At 37.9% G+C, this 20,132-nt stretch overlaps 1 protein-coding gene across 2 annotated transcripts in view; it reads right to left on the bottom strand.

Annotated features, from left to right (window-relative positions):
* Positions 1-5,960, bottom strand: part of FRMD7 (FERM domain containing 7) — a gene marked incomplete at both ends in the record, with an annotated part of 86,861 nt that extends 80,901 nt beyond the window's left edge. For both annotated transcript variants that reach the window (XM_079765860.1, XM_079765861.1), the window contains one exon: positions 5,904-5,960. In XM_079765860.1, the coding sequence (XP_079621986.1) occupies positions 5,904-5,960 (57 nt within the window). The remainder of the gene's footprint in view (positions 1-5,903) is intronic.
* Positions 5,961-20,132: the final 14,172 nt, after the last annotated feature.

The following is a 20,132-nucleotide window of genomic DNA, read 5'->3' as shown; positions in this document are numbered from 1 at the left end:
ACTAGGGGTCCCTTTTCTCCACATCCTCATCACCACTTGTCATTTATTTATTTGTTGATGGTAGCCATTCTGACAGCTGTGAAGTGATACCTCATTTTGTCATTTTAATTTGCATCTCTCTGATGATCAGTGACTTTGAGCATTTTTTCATATGTCTCTTGGCCTTCTGTATGTCCACTTTGGAACATTGTCTATTTAGGTCCTTTGCCCATTTTTTATTTGAATGTTTGTCTTCCCTTTGTTAAGTTGTATGAGTTCCTTATATATTTTGGATATTAACCTTTTATCAGATGTATCATTGCCAAATATGCTCCCCCATACAGTGGGCTTCCTTTTCATTTTGTTGATGCTTTCTTTTGCTGTGTAGAAGCGTTTTGTTTTGATGTAGTCCCATTTGTTTATTTTCTCCTTAGTTTCCCTTGCCCTAGGAGATGTATCCACAAACATATTGCTATGAGAGATGTCTGAGATTTTGCTGCCTATGTTTTCTTTAAGAATTTTTCTGGTTCCACAACTTACATTTAAGTCTTTTATCCATTTTGTTTATTCTTGTGTATAGTATAAGTTGGTGCTCATTTCATTTTTTTGCATGTATCTGTCCAATTTTTTCATACCCATGTTTCATCTTAATTTCCAGGTACTCTCCATCTTCCTTTCAACATTCCACTATTCACTCAGATTGACCTTTGTTTTGCCTTGAAAGGGCATGTTCTCTTTTGCATATTGGCTTTTCATTTTTCCTTTGTGTAGACCACCATAAATCCCTCAGCACTCTAGTTCTCACTCTTTATCTCCTTAGCTACTACTCAGGAACTTAAATTGTTTATTATTTGGAAATTTTTTCCTGACACTTCAAGTCCAAGTTTGTATTTATGTATGTATGTATGTATGTATGTATGTATGTATTTAAATTTATTGGGGTAACATTGGTCAACATGATCAGATAGATTTCAGGTGTGGGTTTCTATGTTACAAGATCTGTATATTGCACAGTGTTCCCACCACCCATAAGGTCCAAGTTTTTAGAGTCGACAAAACTAAGTCTCAGATATGCTAAGTGACTTGCCCAAGGCCTCACAGCTTGTAAGTGGTACAAATTTATCCTACATTATCAGACTCTAAATATACATTATAACATTTATATTTCCCCTCACAACAACTCAGGGAGCTAAGAGAGTAAGTGACTGGCTCAAGGTTACAACACTAAAATGGCTCAGTATTTGTAGCCCCAAGTCCAGGAACATTCCACTACACAAAAGTATTCCATCTCATTGGAGTTGGGACAGCTTTTCCTTATGAAGGGGAGAGGTATCTGTTTCATCACTGACAAAATTACAAAAGATCCCTTATCATCCAAGGGTAAATACCACACTACCAATTAAAAATAACCACAAGGCAACTTTGCTTTGTTATTTATCTTGAATAGTTCTCAGTCCTGGTACTGTCTGCCCTCTGCCTCTTTCAGAAACTGTTGCTTAGTGGCCTTTATGATGGGCTTATTCTTAAAGAAATGAGGTAAGCTGACTCACCATATTCTCCCTGTGTAAGCCACCAGGTACCTGCTGTGATTAACAATACAGTCACTTAGCAATCAGGTAAAGGTAAGATTTGAGATGTTTCAAATCTCTTATTTTGACTTTAGGCTCCATAAACCATCAAAGTGAATTATTTTGGGGGAAAATTCACAAACAAAGCTGTTCTTCACCTCCACTATGCTTCTACAAAAACAGCACTGCCACAGGCAGGGGAAATAGCAGACATAACTGTGTCAGATACAATGATGGGATTATTGGTTTTGTAAACTCTCCATATATCCTCCAGATAAGCAAACAGTCCAGACTTTAGAAAAAAAAAAGGTCATCCTTCAAGGACATTCATTACTGTTACTGGTATGTGTGTGTATTAGGAGGATTCATAGTCAAGCTAGAAACCTGACCTTCTCTACTATTTCTAAGAGCTGAGAAAACCTTAGATTTGGTTTTTCCTCCCCATTTTTTTAGTCAAGAAAATTCCAGTCTCCATAATAAAAAGACAAAACTTAATTTACATTAAAATCTGCAATTATTTTTAAAAATATTTTATTGATTTTTTTAGAGATAAAAACATCAAGAATCATCAAATCTCCTGCATGACCCATACTGGGGATCCAGCCACAGCCTGGGGATGTACCCTGACAGAAAAACGAACTGGCGACCTCTCAGTGCATGGGACTATGCCCAACCAACTGAGCCACACCAGCCAGGGCTAAAATCTGCAATTATTTTTTAAAGCATTACCTTACTCCATTTCTCCTTCTGCTTACCCACTCCCATCATCATTCTAGAGAGCCTTCCTTGATTATCTAAGTATATGAAGTCCATGATAAGTGCCACACTAGATATAATGTTGATATTTAACAACAATCAAGTTTCTTCAATATGAGAGCTTGAAAAATAAAAATGAGGTTTTTACTAAATATATTTTTTCACTGGATTACACTTTAGTAGGCACATTTCAGCAATTTTGAAGTTCCATATCTATTCTGCATTCCCCAAATACATTTGGAAATTCAGAAAAGAAAAGGTTGACAAATATTCTCAGAGTCCATCTGTAAAATTAACACACAGTGCCTCTATATACACAGATACTCAAAGAAACTTCAAAAAAACAGGATGTGTCTGTGGCCAGCCACTCTTCCAAGTAATCTAGTTTAAGGCATTAACAAGTTAAAAACAGGTCAATAACAAAGGGATATTCAATCATGCAATGAGGGAAAAATGAATCACTGAAGCCATAGTTTGTAGCAAAAAGCCAGCACTGCCCAGTTGAGAGTGTGCCCTTGCTCTAGAACTTTACTTACCTATATGGTAGAGTATAATGTACCCAGAACAGGGCCTGGGAAATATTATGATCTCGATAATAATTTTTTAATATATTTTATTGATTTTTTACAGAGAGGAAGGGAGAGAGATAGTTAGAAACATCAATGAGAGAGAAACATCTATCTGCTGCCTCCTGCACACCACCTATTGGGGATGTACCCACAACCAAGGTACATGCCCTTGACCGGAATCGAACCTGGGACCCTTCAGTCCGCAGGCTGACGCTCTATCCACTGAGCCAAATCGGATAGGGCTCGATAATAATTTTTTAACAAAATAACTAAATGAATGAATGAATAAAAGGTCTGAATGATAGGGCCTTTGTGAAGATGGATGGATTACTAGGCCATCAAATAATAGAATCAGATGTTTAATTCCTTTAAATCTGACTTTTCTGACATTTGGCATTTGATGTAACTGATGAGAGGATCTTAGTGTCCCCAATCCCACTGTAAATGGTGACACTGACATCCTGATTTTAAATAACAGTCTCTGACTTCAGTTCTTGTGGAGTGCTGGCAAATCAGGCTTCTGATTCTGTAGGCCCGAGCCAGATCTTGGACACCAACAAATTCACCAAGAAATTGCTACTGGGGGTAGAGTAAAACATTCTGGGTGCCAATTAGCCTTACCCAAGAGACATTATTCTATCTGATCATGTGTTCTTTTCATATTTCTACTATAGTACTTTCTGTAAAATCAACACCAATGTCCAAGACTCCATTATTTCTCCCTATGCAGCCAATTGTGTTTTTTTAATCTTATCTTGCAGAATAATTCTCCCTGAGATTGATCCACATCTCATGAGATATCAGTCAATTTTGATATAAAAAGCCCCTCCATGTGGCTTTCCTTAGCTGCTAATGATTCTCTCCATTATGGTTCCAAGCATTTCTTCATCCTGGTTAAGATATGAGTACTAATAAAAGAGGAAATGTTTAGGTTGCTTTTGAATCAGTGAAAATATTCATGCCATCTTCTCCCTAACCTCTAAGAACCACTTTCTCACATAGCTCCTCAGAACACACCAGTCACCAAAGACTCACTGTATGCCAAATTCTTTGCCTTTCGATAGCAACAGAAAACAAATAATGTGCATGAGCAATATTATGGGACTAAAAGGCTATTGACAGATGAGTCTTCTGGATACAACTGTATATTGAATAGTGGGGAGAGTTTTGGATTGCTTTGCATTTATATGCTGTATAATCCTACACACGCCATTTAAGCTCCCTGAGTACCTATTTATTTGCAAAATGGGAAAAGATTAATTTTTTTTCCTACCTTCACTCACAGGGTAGAATGAAGGATCAAATGAACTAATGGATATGAGATTACTTTGTAAATGTTAAAGTGTTATTCACTTGTAACTCACTATTACTGCTGACATCATCATCATCAGTCTATTGTTAAAAAGAGAAGATACTGTTGTATAATTGGCTGCTAACTTAAGGTTCCATTCCTCTCAGGAGAACACTTCTCGTGGGACTACAGTTAATGCTATTGCCACTCTCAGTAACACCATGATTGCTACTTTCAGAAGTAGCCTTCTACAGAGCAAAAGGAATCAGATGCTGTGACACCCGAATTGCTGGGTAATCTCTCCCATTATCTTCCCAAGGAACACAATGTGCTGCAGCTGGAAAGAAACAATCTGACTTGAAGCCAAATCATGCTGGATTCAAGTTGCTGGAATCAGCTCCTCAGAAGGAAAATTTTGTGAAGCTATGGTACTATTCTCACCCCCTCCCACATTTAATTGGATCTGAATTTGAACTCCACATTCAGAAAGCTCTTCTGTCACTTTTTGTCAAAGATTTCTGTTTGAGTTGCTTGAAATGTCTATTAAAAGTGTAGCCTAAAGCAGTCTCTTTTGAATACCCAGCTCACTAACTCAGGTACTGGAGCACTGTGAATGTACACCACCAGCCTGCAAATGGATAAACTACTCAAAAGACATTTTCCACTCCTTAAATATAGTTCCAAGAAAAAAAATAGGAAAAGCCTCATACCTCTAATGGAAGCTATTTGCTACAAAAACAAATCATTCAGGTTTGTGGAACTAAACTGCCTTTTGCAAATAAAAATGAAAGGAAGAGACAGCAAAACAGCATCTGAAGCCATGAAGTCATCACCCACAAAGCACATTATTCAACTCAAAATGAAACATTCATTTGAAAAAGGGGTTACCCACACACCCAACAGCAGTTGTTAGTTTATGTATAAAAGAAAACAACCAGCATTTTGTATGAATTTAAAAGAAAATGAGCTATTTATTCTTTGTTAGTAGCTAATGTAAATATCAGAGCAAATTGCATTTTTGTTCAAATAAAATTATAGATTTCAAAATGCTCATACATAAAACCCAACATCAAAATGTACATATCTTACTATATTGAAAAATGAGCCCCAAATGATATGCTTAATAAATTTCTTCTTTCTTGAAGAGATGAGGTATAATTGTATGCAATCATCTTGCAGCTAGGAATGATATTAAGAACCCTGAACTACAAGCACTAAATCAAATTAAGTAGTCTCTTATCTTATTTTTCTCTTTCATACTTGTCATTACTTCCTGAGGTCTCATTACAAGTGCATAATTCTACCCTGACCCCAAAGCCCATAAATTTTCTTCAAAAAAAGGAGGGTAGCTTTCCCCTTCTCCTTTCCCTCAGAACCACAGTTTTCTCCCCATACATGTTCATGGGATGAGACTCATAGGCAAATTATTTCAAAAAATACGTCTTTGGGCAGGACTACTAAGTTATTGCTGCTTTGTCTTTTTACAACTATTTAGCATATCTTTAAAACTTGCTTTTGTCATCCCCTGAGAAAAGAGAACCTGTTCTAGAAGAAAAGTTAATGGAAAATATGAGCTACATTGTAATATTAAATACAGATTTCTTTTTCCAAAGCTAAAAACCACAGTCCTCTGTCATTCAGTCCTAACGAAGACATAACATTGCTGGCAAATGGGCTGTCCACAAATGACCATTATTGAATGAATAATAAAGGAATAATAGCAATGTAATTTCCACTTACATCAACCACAAAAATCTTCTGGGAATCATCCAAAAATTGCACTTTTAAATGTAGCATTCTCGGAGAGGCTGTTGGGCTGCAAGCAGGCTCAGAGTGCTGTGGGTGCTGTGATAGGAAGGGGCTTTCTCAAGGAATCTCACTCTCAGCTGGATGCAACGTGCTCGGGTTCCCCAACCCCACCCACACCCCTACTCAGGCACCCCACCGTCAGCAGGGTACATTTCTGTTTGCTTGAAGTGATGCACACCCAAGGGTATTTGTGCTGCCGAGTGCTGGTGATCAATAGCATCTGGGTAATCTCCTATTTGGTCAACGACAAATCAAACTGGACTCTCTCTAGTCCTCTTAAACTCAGTTCCTCTTTTTCAAATAAAAATAAAAAGAATGAAAGAGAGAAAGCATTTGCAACCCCTGGGGGATTTCCTTTATTTCACAAGAGCACAATTTCAAAAACCTAGGTAAAGATTCAATAAAGGGAGAATAGTCATTCTCAAAAGTAAAAGGACCAGAGTTAGTCTCATATTGTACTAGAAATTCCATGGCTGAACTAGGAAGCTTTATATATAATAGTTGTACTTGTTTTTGAATTTACATAATTTAGAATGAAAACATTATAAAAAGGAATATATAGAAAAGCTTAGGGGGGAGGGAAAGGAGACATATGTATTACTATTTGTAATACTTTAAACAATAAAAAAAAAGAAAAGCCTCATTTCCACTTCTGCCCCCTTCTATTCTGTGCCCCCATTGTACCTCATGAGTAATCAATTTTATCATTTTTTTGTCATTGTTATTTAGCCTTCAGTGTTTCTTTATGCTGGTACTGTACAAGCAAATGTGAATATATTTCTCAGATGTAGGTAGCATGCTATTACACTGTTTTGTGCCTTTCTTTTCTTACTTCACATGTCATTGTGATCTCTCTTTAGCTATGCATGGAGAGGTTACTCGTTTCTTTTTACAACTGCATACTTTTGCACTGTGTCAGTGATACATAGTTTACTCAAATAGTCCCCTATTGGTGGCCATGGGTTATTTCCAAACTTTTACTATTATCAACAAGGTTGAAATAAATATCCTTCGCTATATGTCATTTTATATTTGTACAAGTATAGCTGCAGGATAGATTTCCAGAAACAAAATCTGATCAAGGTATATATTGGCAATTTTGATAGCTTTTCTAAATTTCCCTCCATAATGGTTGTTACGGGTGGAATTGTGTCCCCCTAAACTCATGTGTTGAAGTGCAACCCCAAGATACTCAGAAAGTGACTGTATTTAGAGATATGGTCTATAAAGAGGTAATTAAGTTGAAATTAAGTTATTAGGGTAGGCTCTAATCCAATCTAACTGGTTTCCTTATAAGTACAGGAGATTAGAACACAGACATGCATAGAGGGAAGACCACTTGAAGATACAGGGAAGAGAAGATGGCCACCAACAAGCCAAGAAGAGAGGCCTCAGCAGAAACCAATCCCGCTGGTTTCTTGATCTGAGACTTCTAGTCTCCATAATTGTGAAAAAATAAATTTCTGTCATTTAAGCTACCCAATCTGTGGTACTTTATTATGACTAACCTATCAAACTAATAGCAAGGGTTGTATCAATATGCAGTTTCATCAACAATGTATGAGAGTGTCTATTTTCTCTAGGTTCATCAACAGAGTGTGATATCAAATTTTTGGATTTTTGCCAATTGATAAGTGAGGAAAATAATCTCAGGGTACCTTTAGCCAGTGTGGCTCAGTTGGTTGGAGTGTTGTCTCCTACACTAAAATTTGGGTTTGATACATGGTCAGGGCACATACCCAGGTTGAACATATTTTCATATATCTTTAGGCCATCTGTACATCCTCTTTGGAGAAGTGTCTAAATAGGTCCTTTGCCCATTTTTAGACTGTATTGTTTGCTTGTTTTAGTGTTGATTTGTATAAGTTATTTTTATAAATTTTGGATATTAACCCCTTACCATATGTATCATTGATGAATATGTTCTTCCATTCAGTGGGTTGTCTTTTCATTTTCTTGATTATTTCCTTTGCTGTGCAGAAACTCTTTAGTTTTAAGTAGTCCCATTTGTTTATTCTTTGTTTCCCTTGCCCCAGGAAATATATTTGAAAAAATATTACTAGGATAAATGTCAAAGATTTTCTTGCTTATGTATTCTTCTAGGATTTTTATGGTATCAAGTCTTACATTTAAGTCTTTAATTTGTTTGAATTTATTCTTGTATATGGTGTAAGAATTTAGTCTAATTTTTTTGCAAGTATCTGTCCAATTTTACTAACACCATTTATTGAATAGACTGTCATTACCCCATTGTATAATCCTGCCCCGTTTGTCAAAATTAATTGGCCAATAGAAATGTTTTTTTTTCTGGGCTTTTTATACTGTTCCATTGATCTATATATCTGTTTTTATTACTATGGCCTTGTAGTATAGTTTGATATCAGATAGCATGACACCTCCAACTCTGTTCTTCTTTCTTAAGATTGCTGAGGTTATTATGGTGTGGTTTTGTTGTTGTTGTTGTTGTTGTTTTGTGGTTCCATATACATTTTTGGATTATTTGTTTTGGTTCTGTGAAATATACCATTGGTATTTTCATAGGAATAGCATTTAATCTATAGATTGCTTTGGGCAATATGGACTTTTAACAATGATAATTCTTCCTGTCCATGAGCATGGTATATACTTCTTTTTTTTTCAATTTTTTTTATTAAGGTATTATATGTGTACATATCTTACCATTGCCCCCCCACCCCACTCCCATATATGCCCTCACCCCCCAGAGTTTTGCATCCATTGGTTATGCTTATATGCATGCATACAAGTCCTTTGATTGATCTCTTATCTTCCCCACCTCTCCCTAACCTTCCTGCTGTAATTTGACAGACTGTTTGATGCTTAACTGCCTCTGTATCTATCTTTTTGTTCAAGTTTATAATGTTCTTTATTATCCATAAATGAGTGAGATCATGTGGTATTTTTCTTTCATCGACTGGCTTATTTCACTTAACATAATGTTCTCCAATTCCATCCAGGTTGCTGCAAATGGTAAGAATTCCTTCTTTTTTATGGCAGCATAGTATTCCATTGTGTGGATGTACTGCAGTTTTCTGATCCAGTCATCTGCTGACGGGCACCTAGGCTGTTTCCAAATCTTAGCTATTGTAAATTGTGCTACTATGAACATAAGAGTGCATATATCCTTTCTTATTGGTGTTCCCAGTTTCTTAGGATATATTCCTAGGAGTGGGATTACTGGGTCAAATGGGAGTTCCATTTTCAGTTTTTTGAGGAAACTCCATACTGTTCTCCACAGTGGCTGCACCAGTCTGCATTCCCACCAGCAGTGCACGAGGGTTCCTTTTTCTCTGCATCCTCGCCAACACTTGTTGTTTGTTGACTTGTTGATGATAGCCATTTTGACAGGTGTGAGATGGTACCTCATTGTTGTTTTGATTTGCATCTGTCGAATAATTACTGACGTTGAGCATGTTTTCATGTGTCTCTTGGCCTTCCTTCTGTCTTCTTTGCAAAAGATTCTATTTAGGTCCGTTGCCCATTTTTTTACTGGATCATTTATCTTCCTTTTATTAAGTTGTATAAGCTGCCTGTAGATGTTGGAGATTAAACCTTTATCAGTGATGCCATTTGCAAATATGTTCTCCCATGCAATGTGCTTTCTTGTTGTTTTGTTGATAGTTTCTTTTGCTGTAAAAAAGCTTTTTATTTTGATGTAGTCCCATTTGTTTATTTTCTCTTTAGCTTCCATTGCCCTAGGGGCAGTATCGGTGAAGAAGTTCTTTTGGCATATGTCTGAGATTTTGCTGCCTGTGGATTCCTCTAGTATTTTTATGGTTTCCCGTCTTATGTTTAAGTCCTGTATCCATTTTGAGTTTATTTTTGTGTATGGCGTAAGTTGGTGATCTAGCTTCATTTTTTTGCATGTATCTGTCCAATTTTCCCAACACCACTTATTGAAGAGACTGTCTTTATTCCATTGTATGTTCACGCCTCCTTTGTCAAATATTAATTGAGTACAGTGGTTTGGGTCAATATCTGGATTCTCTATTCTGTTCCATTGATCTATATGTCTGTTCTTGTGCGAGTACCAGGCTGTTTTGAGAATAGTGGCTTTGGAATACAGCTTGAAATCTGGTATAGAGATCCCTCCTACTTTATTCTTCTTTCTCAGGATTGCTGTGGCTATTCAAGGTCTTTTTTTATTACAGATGAATTTTTGGAGAGTTCTTTCTAGGTCTGTGAAATATGCCATTGGTAATTTAATGGGGAGTGCATTGAATCTATAGATTGCTTTGGGTAGTATGGACATTTTAATGATATTGATTCTACCAATCCATGAACATGGTATGTTCTTCCATCTGTTTACGTCTTCCTCTATCTCTTTTTTCAGTGTCCTGTAGTTTTCTGTGTATAGGTCTTTTACCTCCTTAGTTAAGTTTATTCGTAGGTATCTTAATTTTTTTGGAGCAATGGTAAATGGGATTGCCTTTTTAGTCTCTTTGTCTGTAAGTTCACTATTGGTGTATAGAAAGGCCATAGATTTCTTGGCGTTAATTTTGTATCCTGCTACATTGCCGAATTCATTTATTAAGTCTATTAGTTTTTTGATGGAATCTTTTGGGTTTTTTATGTACAATATCATGTCATCTACAAATAAGGACAGCTTTACTTGTTCTTTTCCAATTTGGATACATTTCATTTCTTCTTCTTGTCTAATTGCAATGGCTAATACTTCCAGTACTATGTCAAACAGAAGTGGTGAGAGTGGGCATCCCTGTCTTGTTCCTGTTCTTAGAGGAAATGTTTTTAGTTTTTGTCCATTGAGTATGATGTTTGCTGTGGGTTTATCATATATAGCTTTTATTATGTTGAGGTATGAGCCTTCTATTCCCACCTTGTTGAGAGTTTTTATCAAGAAAGGGTGTTGGATTTTGTCAAATGCTTTTTCTGCATCAATTGATATGACTTTGTGATTTTTATCTCTCAATTTGTTTATGTGATGTATCACGTTTATTGATTTGCGGATATTGTACCATCCTTGCATTCCTGGGATGAATCCTACTTGGTCATGGTGTATGATCTTTCTGATGTACTGCTGGAGCCGATTTGCTAGAATTTTGTTGAGGATTTTGGCATCTGTGTTCATGAGGGATATTGGTCTGTAATTCTCTTTCATTGTGTTGTCTTTATCTGGTTTTGGTATTAGGGTGATGCTGGCTTCATAGAAGGAGCTTGGAAGTGTTCCTTCCTCTTTAATTTTTGGAATCGTCTAAGGAGGATAGGTTTTTAGTTCTTTCTTGAATGTTTGGTAAAACTCTCCTGTGAAGCCATCAGGCCCCGGGCTTTTGTTTGCTGGAAGCTTTTTGATGACTGCTTCAATTTCGTCCATAGTTATTGGCCTATTGAGCTGTTTAGATTCTTCTTGATTGATTTTTGGAAGGTTGTATTTTTCTAGGAATATGTCCATTTCCTCCAGGTTGTCCAGTTTGTTGGAGTAGAGTTGTTCGTAGTATTTTGTAACAATCCTTTGTATCTCACCGGGGTCTGTTGTTATTTCACCTCTTTCATTTCTGATTTTGTTCATTTGTGTCCTCTCTCTTTGCTTCTTCGTGAGCTTGGCTAGAGGTCCATCAATCTTGTTTATCCTTTCAAAGAACCAGCTCTTGGTTTTGTTGATCTTTTGTATTTTTTCTTTGGTCTCTATGTCATTTATCTCCGCTCTGATCTTTGTTATTTCCTTCCTTCTGATTACACTGGGCTTTTCTTGCTGCTCTTTTTCTAGCTCTTTGAGTTGTAGGGTTAGGTAATTTATTACCATTGTTTCTTGTTTTTTGCAATAGGCTTGTAGAGCTATGAACTTCCCTCTCAAGACTGCTTTCGCTGTGTCCCATAGATTTTGGATTGTTGTGTTTTCATTGTCATTTGTTGCCATGATGTTTTTTATTTCTTCCTTGATCTCTCTGGTGACCCAGTCCTTGTTTAATAGCATGCTGTTTAGTCTCCATGTGTTTGATTTCTTTGGATTGTATTTATTGTAGTTGATTTCCAGTTTTATGCCACTGTGATCTGAGAAGATGCTTGATATAATTTCTATCTTCTTGAATTTGAAGAGACTTTGCCTGTGACCTAGCATATGGTCTATCTTTGAAAATGACCCATGTGCACTTGAGAAGAATGTATATTCTGTGGCTCTGGGGTGAAATGTTCTGAAGATGTCAATTAATTCCATCTGGTCTAGTGAGTCATTTAGGATTGCTGTTTCTTTGCTGATTTTTTGTTTAGAGGATTTGTCCAATGGTGATAGTGGGGTATTAAAGTCTCCTACTATGATTGTATTGCTATTAATCTCTCCCTTGATATCCTCCAGGAGTGTTTTTATGTATTTGGGTGCTCCTATATTGGGAGCATATATGTTTACCAGAATTATTTCTTCTTGTTGGATTTCTCCCTTTAGTATTATGAAGTGGCCTTTCTTATCTCTTGTTATGGCATTTACTTTGAGGTCTATTTTGTCAGATATAAGTATTGCTACCCCAGCTTTTTTTTCATTTCCAGTTGCCTGAAATATATTTTTCCAGCCCTTCACTTTCAATCTGTGTGAGTCTCTTGTTCTGAGGTGGGTCTCTTGTAGACAGCATATATATATGGGTCATGTTTTTTTATCCATTCAGCCACTCAATGTCTTTTGATTGGAGCATTTAGTCCGATTACATTTAAAGTTATTATTGAAAGGTATTTGTTTGTAGTCATATCTATTTTTGTGTCTGTGTTCCTTCTTACTTGTTTATTTCTTCTTTTTACAGCATTCCCTTCAGCATTTCTTGCATTGCTGGTTTGGTGGTGATAAACTCCCTGAGCCTTTTTTTGTCTGTGAAGCTCCTGATTTCCCCTTCAATTTTGATCGATAGTCTTGCTGGATATAGTATTCTTGGATTCAGTCCTTTGCTTTGCAACACTTTGTATACCTCCTTCCATTCACTTCTAGCTTGTTGTGTTTCTGTTGAGTAATCATTTGACAATCTGATGGCTGTTCCTTTGTAGGTAACTCTCTGTCTCTCTCTTGCCGCCTTTAAGATTCTCTCTTTATCATTTATATTTGCCATTGAAATTATGACATGTCTTGGTGTGGGTCTTTTGGGGTTGATCCTGCTTGGGACTCTCTGTACTTGCGTAACTTTTATCTTTCCCATATCCGGGAAGTTTTCTGTCATTATTTCTTCAAATAGATTTTCTAATCCCTGCTGCTCTTCTTGTCCTTCTGGCAGCCCTATTATACGCATGTTACTTCGTTTCATGTTGTCCCGAAGCTCCCTTAGGCTTTCCTCTTGCTTTTTAATTTTTTTCTCCAATTGCTGTTCAGCTTGAGCTTGTTTCTGTACCTGATCTTCTAACTCACTAATTCGGTCCTCTGCTTCTTGTAGTCTACTGTTGAAACTTTCCATGGTGTTTTTGATTGTAGCTATATCACTTTTCATTTCTTCCTGATTCTTGCATAAGTTGTTGATTTTCTCATCCATCCAATGTATAAATTCTACGACCATTACTCTGAACTCCTTTTCGGTCATGTTGCAAGCTTCAGTTTCACTAATTTTCTTTCTTGGCGACTCCACTATTTCTTTCCTCTGTGAGTTATTTCGTTTCCCCATTCTGGCTATCACCAGAAAGCTCAAGCTTCCGTTTGCGTGGACCTGGGCCGTGTGCTGTGGGGACTTCTCTCCACCCGAGTTTCACTGAAGTGCTCTGACACTAGGACGTGTGGCTGCCTTGGTTGGTGGGAACCAGACTTGCCCAGGGTCAGTGTCCCCTGTGTTCCGTGTGGTCTCGTGTGCACACTTAGAATCAGGGGCCCTGTCTGCACCACACTGTTGGTATGTGCCGAAAATGAGATCCTTAGCATGTGCCAGGAGTCAGAGTTTCCCTGTGTCTGCACCAAGAATCGAGTGTCAGAGTCTCTGTTGTCTTGTGCGGTTTCTCATTGAGAATCAGGGTCCCTGTGTGTGCATGCACCAACAATTGGGGTTGGTGGCTCTTAGTGTGAATGCGCTGTGAGTCAGGGATCCCAGGCAGCTGTGTCCGGCGTGCCAAATTCCCTGAAGTGGATCTGCGTCCTGTGTGTGCTCTCTCTACTGAGCCAAACCGGCTAGGGCGCACACTCTCAAATTCCTGAAGGTGAGCTGGCTCTGTGCACTCTCCCAGATTCCCCAAAGGGGGGCGGAGTCCGTCCTGCGCATCAAATTCCCCAAAGGGAAGCCCCTCTGTGCACGCTCTATGATTCCCCGAAGGGGGAGCTGTGACCTGCAAGCCAAATTCCCCCAAATTCCCCGAAGGGGAGCCCTCTGTGCCCACTGATAGATTTCCCCGACGGGGAGCTGCTTCTGTCCCGCGTGCCAAATTCCCTAACGGGGAGCGCGTCCCTGCGCAAAGCTCTGCAGCTTGGGCGAGGGGCGGGTCTATCAGTTACTATGGCGCTATCCGCGCGCCTGCGGGGAGGGGGATAGGCTCTTTGACTCACGGAAATCTGCCAGGAAGTCTGGATTCTTGTTGTTTGTTGGTCTGAAGGTGTGATAGTAGTTCTCTGTCCCCAGTGGCTGCAGGGTCCTGGTTTGTGTCAGAAGCCAGGATCCAAGTCTCAGGCAGCTCTGTTTCTCAAGATGGCGTGGTCTCCGCATCTGCACCAGCCGCCGAGAAGTATCCGCTTTGTGCATGGGGCTCCGCCATCTAGGACTGCCCGGTTAGGCAGCCCCTTGGAAGACCTGCAGAATCTAACTGACCCTAGCTCATACACACACACACACCACACATGTCTACACTCTCCTCTATGGGTTCCTCACTCACACTCTCTCTCTCCCTACCTTCCTGCCGGTCGCCATCTTTTTTTCTCTTGGTGTATACTTCCATTTATTTGCATATTCTTCAATTTCTTTCTTCAGTACTTTATAATTTTCAGGTACAGATATTTTACCTCCTTGGTTCAATTTATTCATAGGCACTTTATTTTTTATGAAATTGTAAAGATTTTTTCTTAATTTCCCTTTCTGACAGTCATTATTGGTGTATAAACATACAACTGATTGCATGGCTGGTGTGGCTCAGGGGTTGAGCATCGACCCATGCACCAAAAAGTTGCTGGTTTGATTCCCATTCAGGGCACATGCCTGGGTTTAGGGCTCAAGCCCCACCATGCAGGTGGCAGCTGATTGAAGACTCCCCTCTCATTGATTTTTCTATTTCTCTCTCCCTCTCCCTTCCTTTCTCTGTAAATTCAATAAAAATATAAGTGCAACCAATGGACACAAGACACTGGTGGGGGGGTTTGGGGAAATGAGGGCATGCGACAGGGGGTAAGGGAGGCTGGGGGAAGGTCAATGGGGGGAAAAGGAGATATATGTACTACTATGTGTAATACTTTAAAGAATAAAAAATATTTACAAAAATATAATTGATTTCTAGATATTTACTTTGTACCATGCTACTTTGCTGAATTTATTTATCTTGATAACTAACTGAAATTTCGTAAATGTTTGCTGTATTTCTTCATTTGATTCTTGGTTTCCAGTTATAAAACAATTATATTATTTGTGAATAAAAATGGTTTTATCTCTTTCTTTCCAATTTTTATAATGCTAATTTCTTTCTTTTGCTTAATTGGCTTAGCTAATAACTTAAACGAAGTGTTAGAGTAAGAGCCATGGCAACCTCCAAACAGCTCTGCCAATTCTGAAAGAATATTGTGGGAAGAATATTGTGAGTGTGGGAAGAATCTACACAGTCCACCCCAACGAGGTGGAGAGCACAGTGCCAAGCAGGCCTGTCCTCTTCCTGAAGCCATCCACCACCTACACCCCAAGTGTTGGCTATCCTCATGCCCGCTTGTAATCAAAACTGGCAACAGGAGCTAAAACAGTGCAGTGATGGGTAAGAATGGCTGCACTGTCCTGGAGGCTCTGTCCATAGACTACTTAGCCAGCTATGACCTGTGCCTGGACATGACCGCCAGAGACATGCAGGATGAGTACAAGAAGAAGGGCTGCCCTGAGTACTTTAAGCCCAAAAGAAGATCACTGACCCTTAAAACCTGAATCTCTGGTTTAAGACAATGCAGAACTCAGAAAGGAGGGTAAGACATCCTCCATGATTTTTTCCATATCTTTTACCATCAGCTACATTTTAAAATAATGACCTTGGAGAATGAGATATCTCCATAACACTAAAAGGAGTTGGACCCATTAAAGAAAATCATATCCATGTGGGCATACCCAGAGTCATCAATATGAGATTTAAGGTGAAAGGCACCCTACCATCTGAAAAGTTTCAAGAACAAAGGGAACAAGACACAGCAAAGGTATTTTAATGGGACCATCCTTTAATAAGAAACCAATTTTTAAAAATGACTTACTTGGTTTGCTATGCCTCAACTCAAGGAAGATGGACCCTCCAAGGAAAACAACCTAGAAATGCTGGGCCAGAAATCAAAACAAGAAACAGTGTCTTCTAGGAAACAACCAGAATAAAGTATTTGTGATGCTTCCAAAGAGGAGAATGTATCAAACTAAATGTTCAGAAAACTTACTTTACTTTCCCAAAACTGGACTGGTAAAGAGTTTTCAGTGGGTTATTCTGGGATCAATAGTTCAAGACTTAAAATCTGCAAGTAGATTTGAAAAGCATGTTTCAAATTAGTACTTCCCAAATTTTCTTGATCATGACACTCACCTGAAGATATTTGTAAAAATAAAAATTTTCAAATCATTGACCCATAAAATACCCTACCTAATAAAATGGTAATATGTAAATTACCATCACTCCGCTATGCCCACGATTGGGCCAGTGGGAGGTGCAGGGGGCAGGACTCAGGGTGGCCAGGGTAGCCGATTGGGCCAGCGGGATGCTGAGCCATGGCTGTGCTGCGGAACAGAAGGGGCCTCTGGGGCAGTGAGCTCACTTCCCGCCGCGGACCATCAAAAGTGGGGGAGCTGGGTGCCTGTCTGCTCAGGCACCAGGCCTTTCGGAAGCCTCCTCTGCGCCGGAGGCTTCCGAAAGGCCTGGTGCACCAGCAGACAGGCACCCAGCTCCCCCGCAATCGAAAGAGAAAGCGTGTAGGGGACCTTACACGTGCATGACTCAATCATGCACTGGGCCTCTAGTGTTAAATAATAGTGGCAATAGTGGGCATCCTTCACTTTCTCCTGACTTTAGCAGGAATGCTTCCAGTGTTTCTCCATTAAGTACAACACTGGTTTTTGAAGGAGGAATTTGTAAAAGTACATTTAAACCTGATTAGGCAAGAAGCCTAAAACACCACTCTTTGTCTATACTGAACCAACATATTCTATGACATTAGGTAATTAGGCTGGCAAAATTAGACCAATAAAATGCTGATATCTGATGGACAAGAGTGCATACCTTTGCTAATATTTTGATAGCTCACAGCACATCCTCCACAACAATTCCAAATGGAGGGGCGGCTGTGAGGATGGTGGAAGAAACAGTAGCTCTGATGACCAAAAAATCTATTTTAAAACTTACCATCAGTGTGATCTGAGGAAGGTCACTGTGCCTCAGTTTTCTAACCTATAAAGGAAAGTGACAATTCTAATTCATAGAGTTGTGTGAGAAATAAAAATTTGGACATGTGGCTATGTGGTATTTGGTTAGAGTGTCATCCTGATACACCAAGGATGTGGGTTTAATCTCCAGTCAGAGCATATACAAGAAGCAACCAATGAATGCATAAGTAAGTGGAACAACAAATCAATGTTTCTCTCTCTCTCTCTCTCTCTCTCTCTCTCTCTCTCTCTCTCCTCAAATCAATCAATTTTTAAAAATTGACATGTGAAATCATATATTTCAGTGCCTGGTACACAGTAGACACTCAATAAGTGTTTGTTCAATAGATGAATATTAAGGATAGAAATATAAATAAATCACTTATTGCTGAAGTTTAAAATGGTAAATGAAGAATGAGTTCTCTCTTTTCCTCTCTTTTCCTCTCTTTTTCCATCTAGGCTTTATTCCTTCAGCTATTACTGGCAAAATGTTACTAATAGACTATGATACCAAACAGGAAACTGTCCTAAAGGAAAAGTTCACTTTCTACTTTAAAGTAAAAAAATCCAAATTTGAGGTCACCCTTGGAAAAATTAGCCTGGCCAGTATAGTCCCTCCACACATTGGGAGGTGGAGAGGGAAAGCTTGCCAGCTGGATTCCAGGATTTGTGAGCTAGGATAAAAATAGAAGAGTATATACTACATAGTTTTTACCATTATCATTTAAAAATAAATAGAATAAACCTAAACCAAAAATAAAAAGCACCACACAACTGTTTTTTCCCAAGATACAAAAAGTATCTATCTATGGCATGACTTGAAGGATAGAATTTAAGAATTCTAACCAAAATTATGGCTCCAGTTCTTGGCATTTCATCATTAGTGCTTTTATTTCTTTAGAGTTAAAAAAATGTGTTTTTATTCAGGGGTCCCTTTTTTTTACCCAGCTTTATTGAGATATAATTGACATATATCTTTATTAAATTTAAAGTATACAACATGATAATTTGATACACTTATATATTGTTAAATACTTACCTCAGTAGGGTTAGTTAACAACTCCATTACCTCACATAGTTACCTTTTTTGTGTGATGAGAACATTAAAATCTACTATTAGCAATTTTCAAGCATATAATACAGTGTTAACTATAAACACCATGCTGTACACTAGCTCCTCAGAACTTATTAATCTTATAACTGGAAGTTTGCACAATTTGAGCAACATTTCTTCATTTGCCCTCAACCCCCCAGCCTCTCGCTACACCATTCTACTCTGGTTTTGTGAGTTTGGATTTTTAAATATTCTACATATAAATGATATAATACAGTATTTGTCTTTTTTGTCTGACTTATTTCAGTTAGCCTAATGCCCTCAAGGTCCATCCATGTTGTCACAAATGGCAGTATTTCTTTTTTCTCATGGCTTAATAATAGTACCTTGTGTATATGCCATTCATCTATAAATTGACACTTAGGTTGTTTCCATATCTTGAATATTGTGAATGATACTACAATGAACATGTGAGTACAGTATCTCTTTGAGATCTTAATTTCATTTCCTTTGGATATATACCCCAAAATGAAATAGTTGAATCATATGTTAGTTCTATTTTTCTTTCTTTCTTTCTTTCTTTCTTTCTTTCTTTCTTTCTTTCTTTCTTTCTTTCTTTCTTTCTTTCTTTCTTTCTTTCTTTCTTTTGGGGGGGGGATAGTTTACACAACAGAAATTTATTTTCTCACAAGTTTTGGAGAAGTCTGAGATCAAGGTGTTAACAGGGTTGATTTCTACTGAGGCTTCTCTCCTTAGCTTGTAGATGAATGTTTCATCTCTCTGTCCTCTCATGGTCTTTCCTCTGTGTATGTCTGTCCTAATCGTTTCTTCTTCTTCTTTATTCCTGTGAGTTTGATTATTTACAAAAAATTTTAAATGTTGACATTATTACAGATGTCCCTCACTTTGCCCCCGACTTTGCCCCACTCCATCCAGACCCCACCCTTCACTCCTCCTGTCACTAACCAGATTGTTGTTTGTGATCATACTGTTTTCCATAGTGTTGTTCTGATTTATATTTCTACCAATAGTTCAATAGGGTTCCATTTTATCCACATCCTCCCCAATACTTATCTCTTATTATTTTTTATAATACCCATTATAACATGTGTGAGGTAATATCTCATTGTAGCTTTGATTTTCATTGCCCTAATGATTAGCAATATTGAGCATCTTTTCAAAAACTTGTTGGTCTTTTGTATATCTTCTTTGGAAATATGTCTACTCAGTTCCTCTGTACATTTTTTAATCAGATTGTATCTGTGTTTTTTTGCTATTGAATTGTACAACTTCCTTATATATTTTGGATATTAACTCTTTATTAGATATATGATTTATAAATATTTTCTTCCATTCCCTAGGTTGCCTTTTCATTTTGTTAATTGTATATTTTGTTGTACAGATGCTTTTTAGTTTGATGTAGTACTTACTTATTTTTGCCTTTGTTGTTTGTGCTTCTGGTGTTATGTAAAAAAAAATTAATTGTAATGACCAATGTCAAGGATAATTTTTTCTATGTTTTCTTCTAGGAGTCTTATTGTTTCAGGTCTTATGCTTAATTATTTCATCTATTTTGAGTTAATTCTGTGAGTGTTATAA

Source organism: Cnephaeus nilssonii (genome assembly GCF_951640355.1).
Source record: "Cnephaeus nilssonii genome assembly, chromosome: X".
Classification (NCBI taxonomy): Eukaryota; Metazoa; Chordata; class Mammalia; order Chiroptera; family Vespertilionidae; genus Cnephaeus; species Cnephaeus nilssonii.
This window is presented reverse-complemented; position numbering and strand designations above follow the sequence as displayed.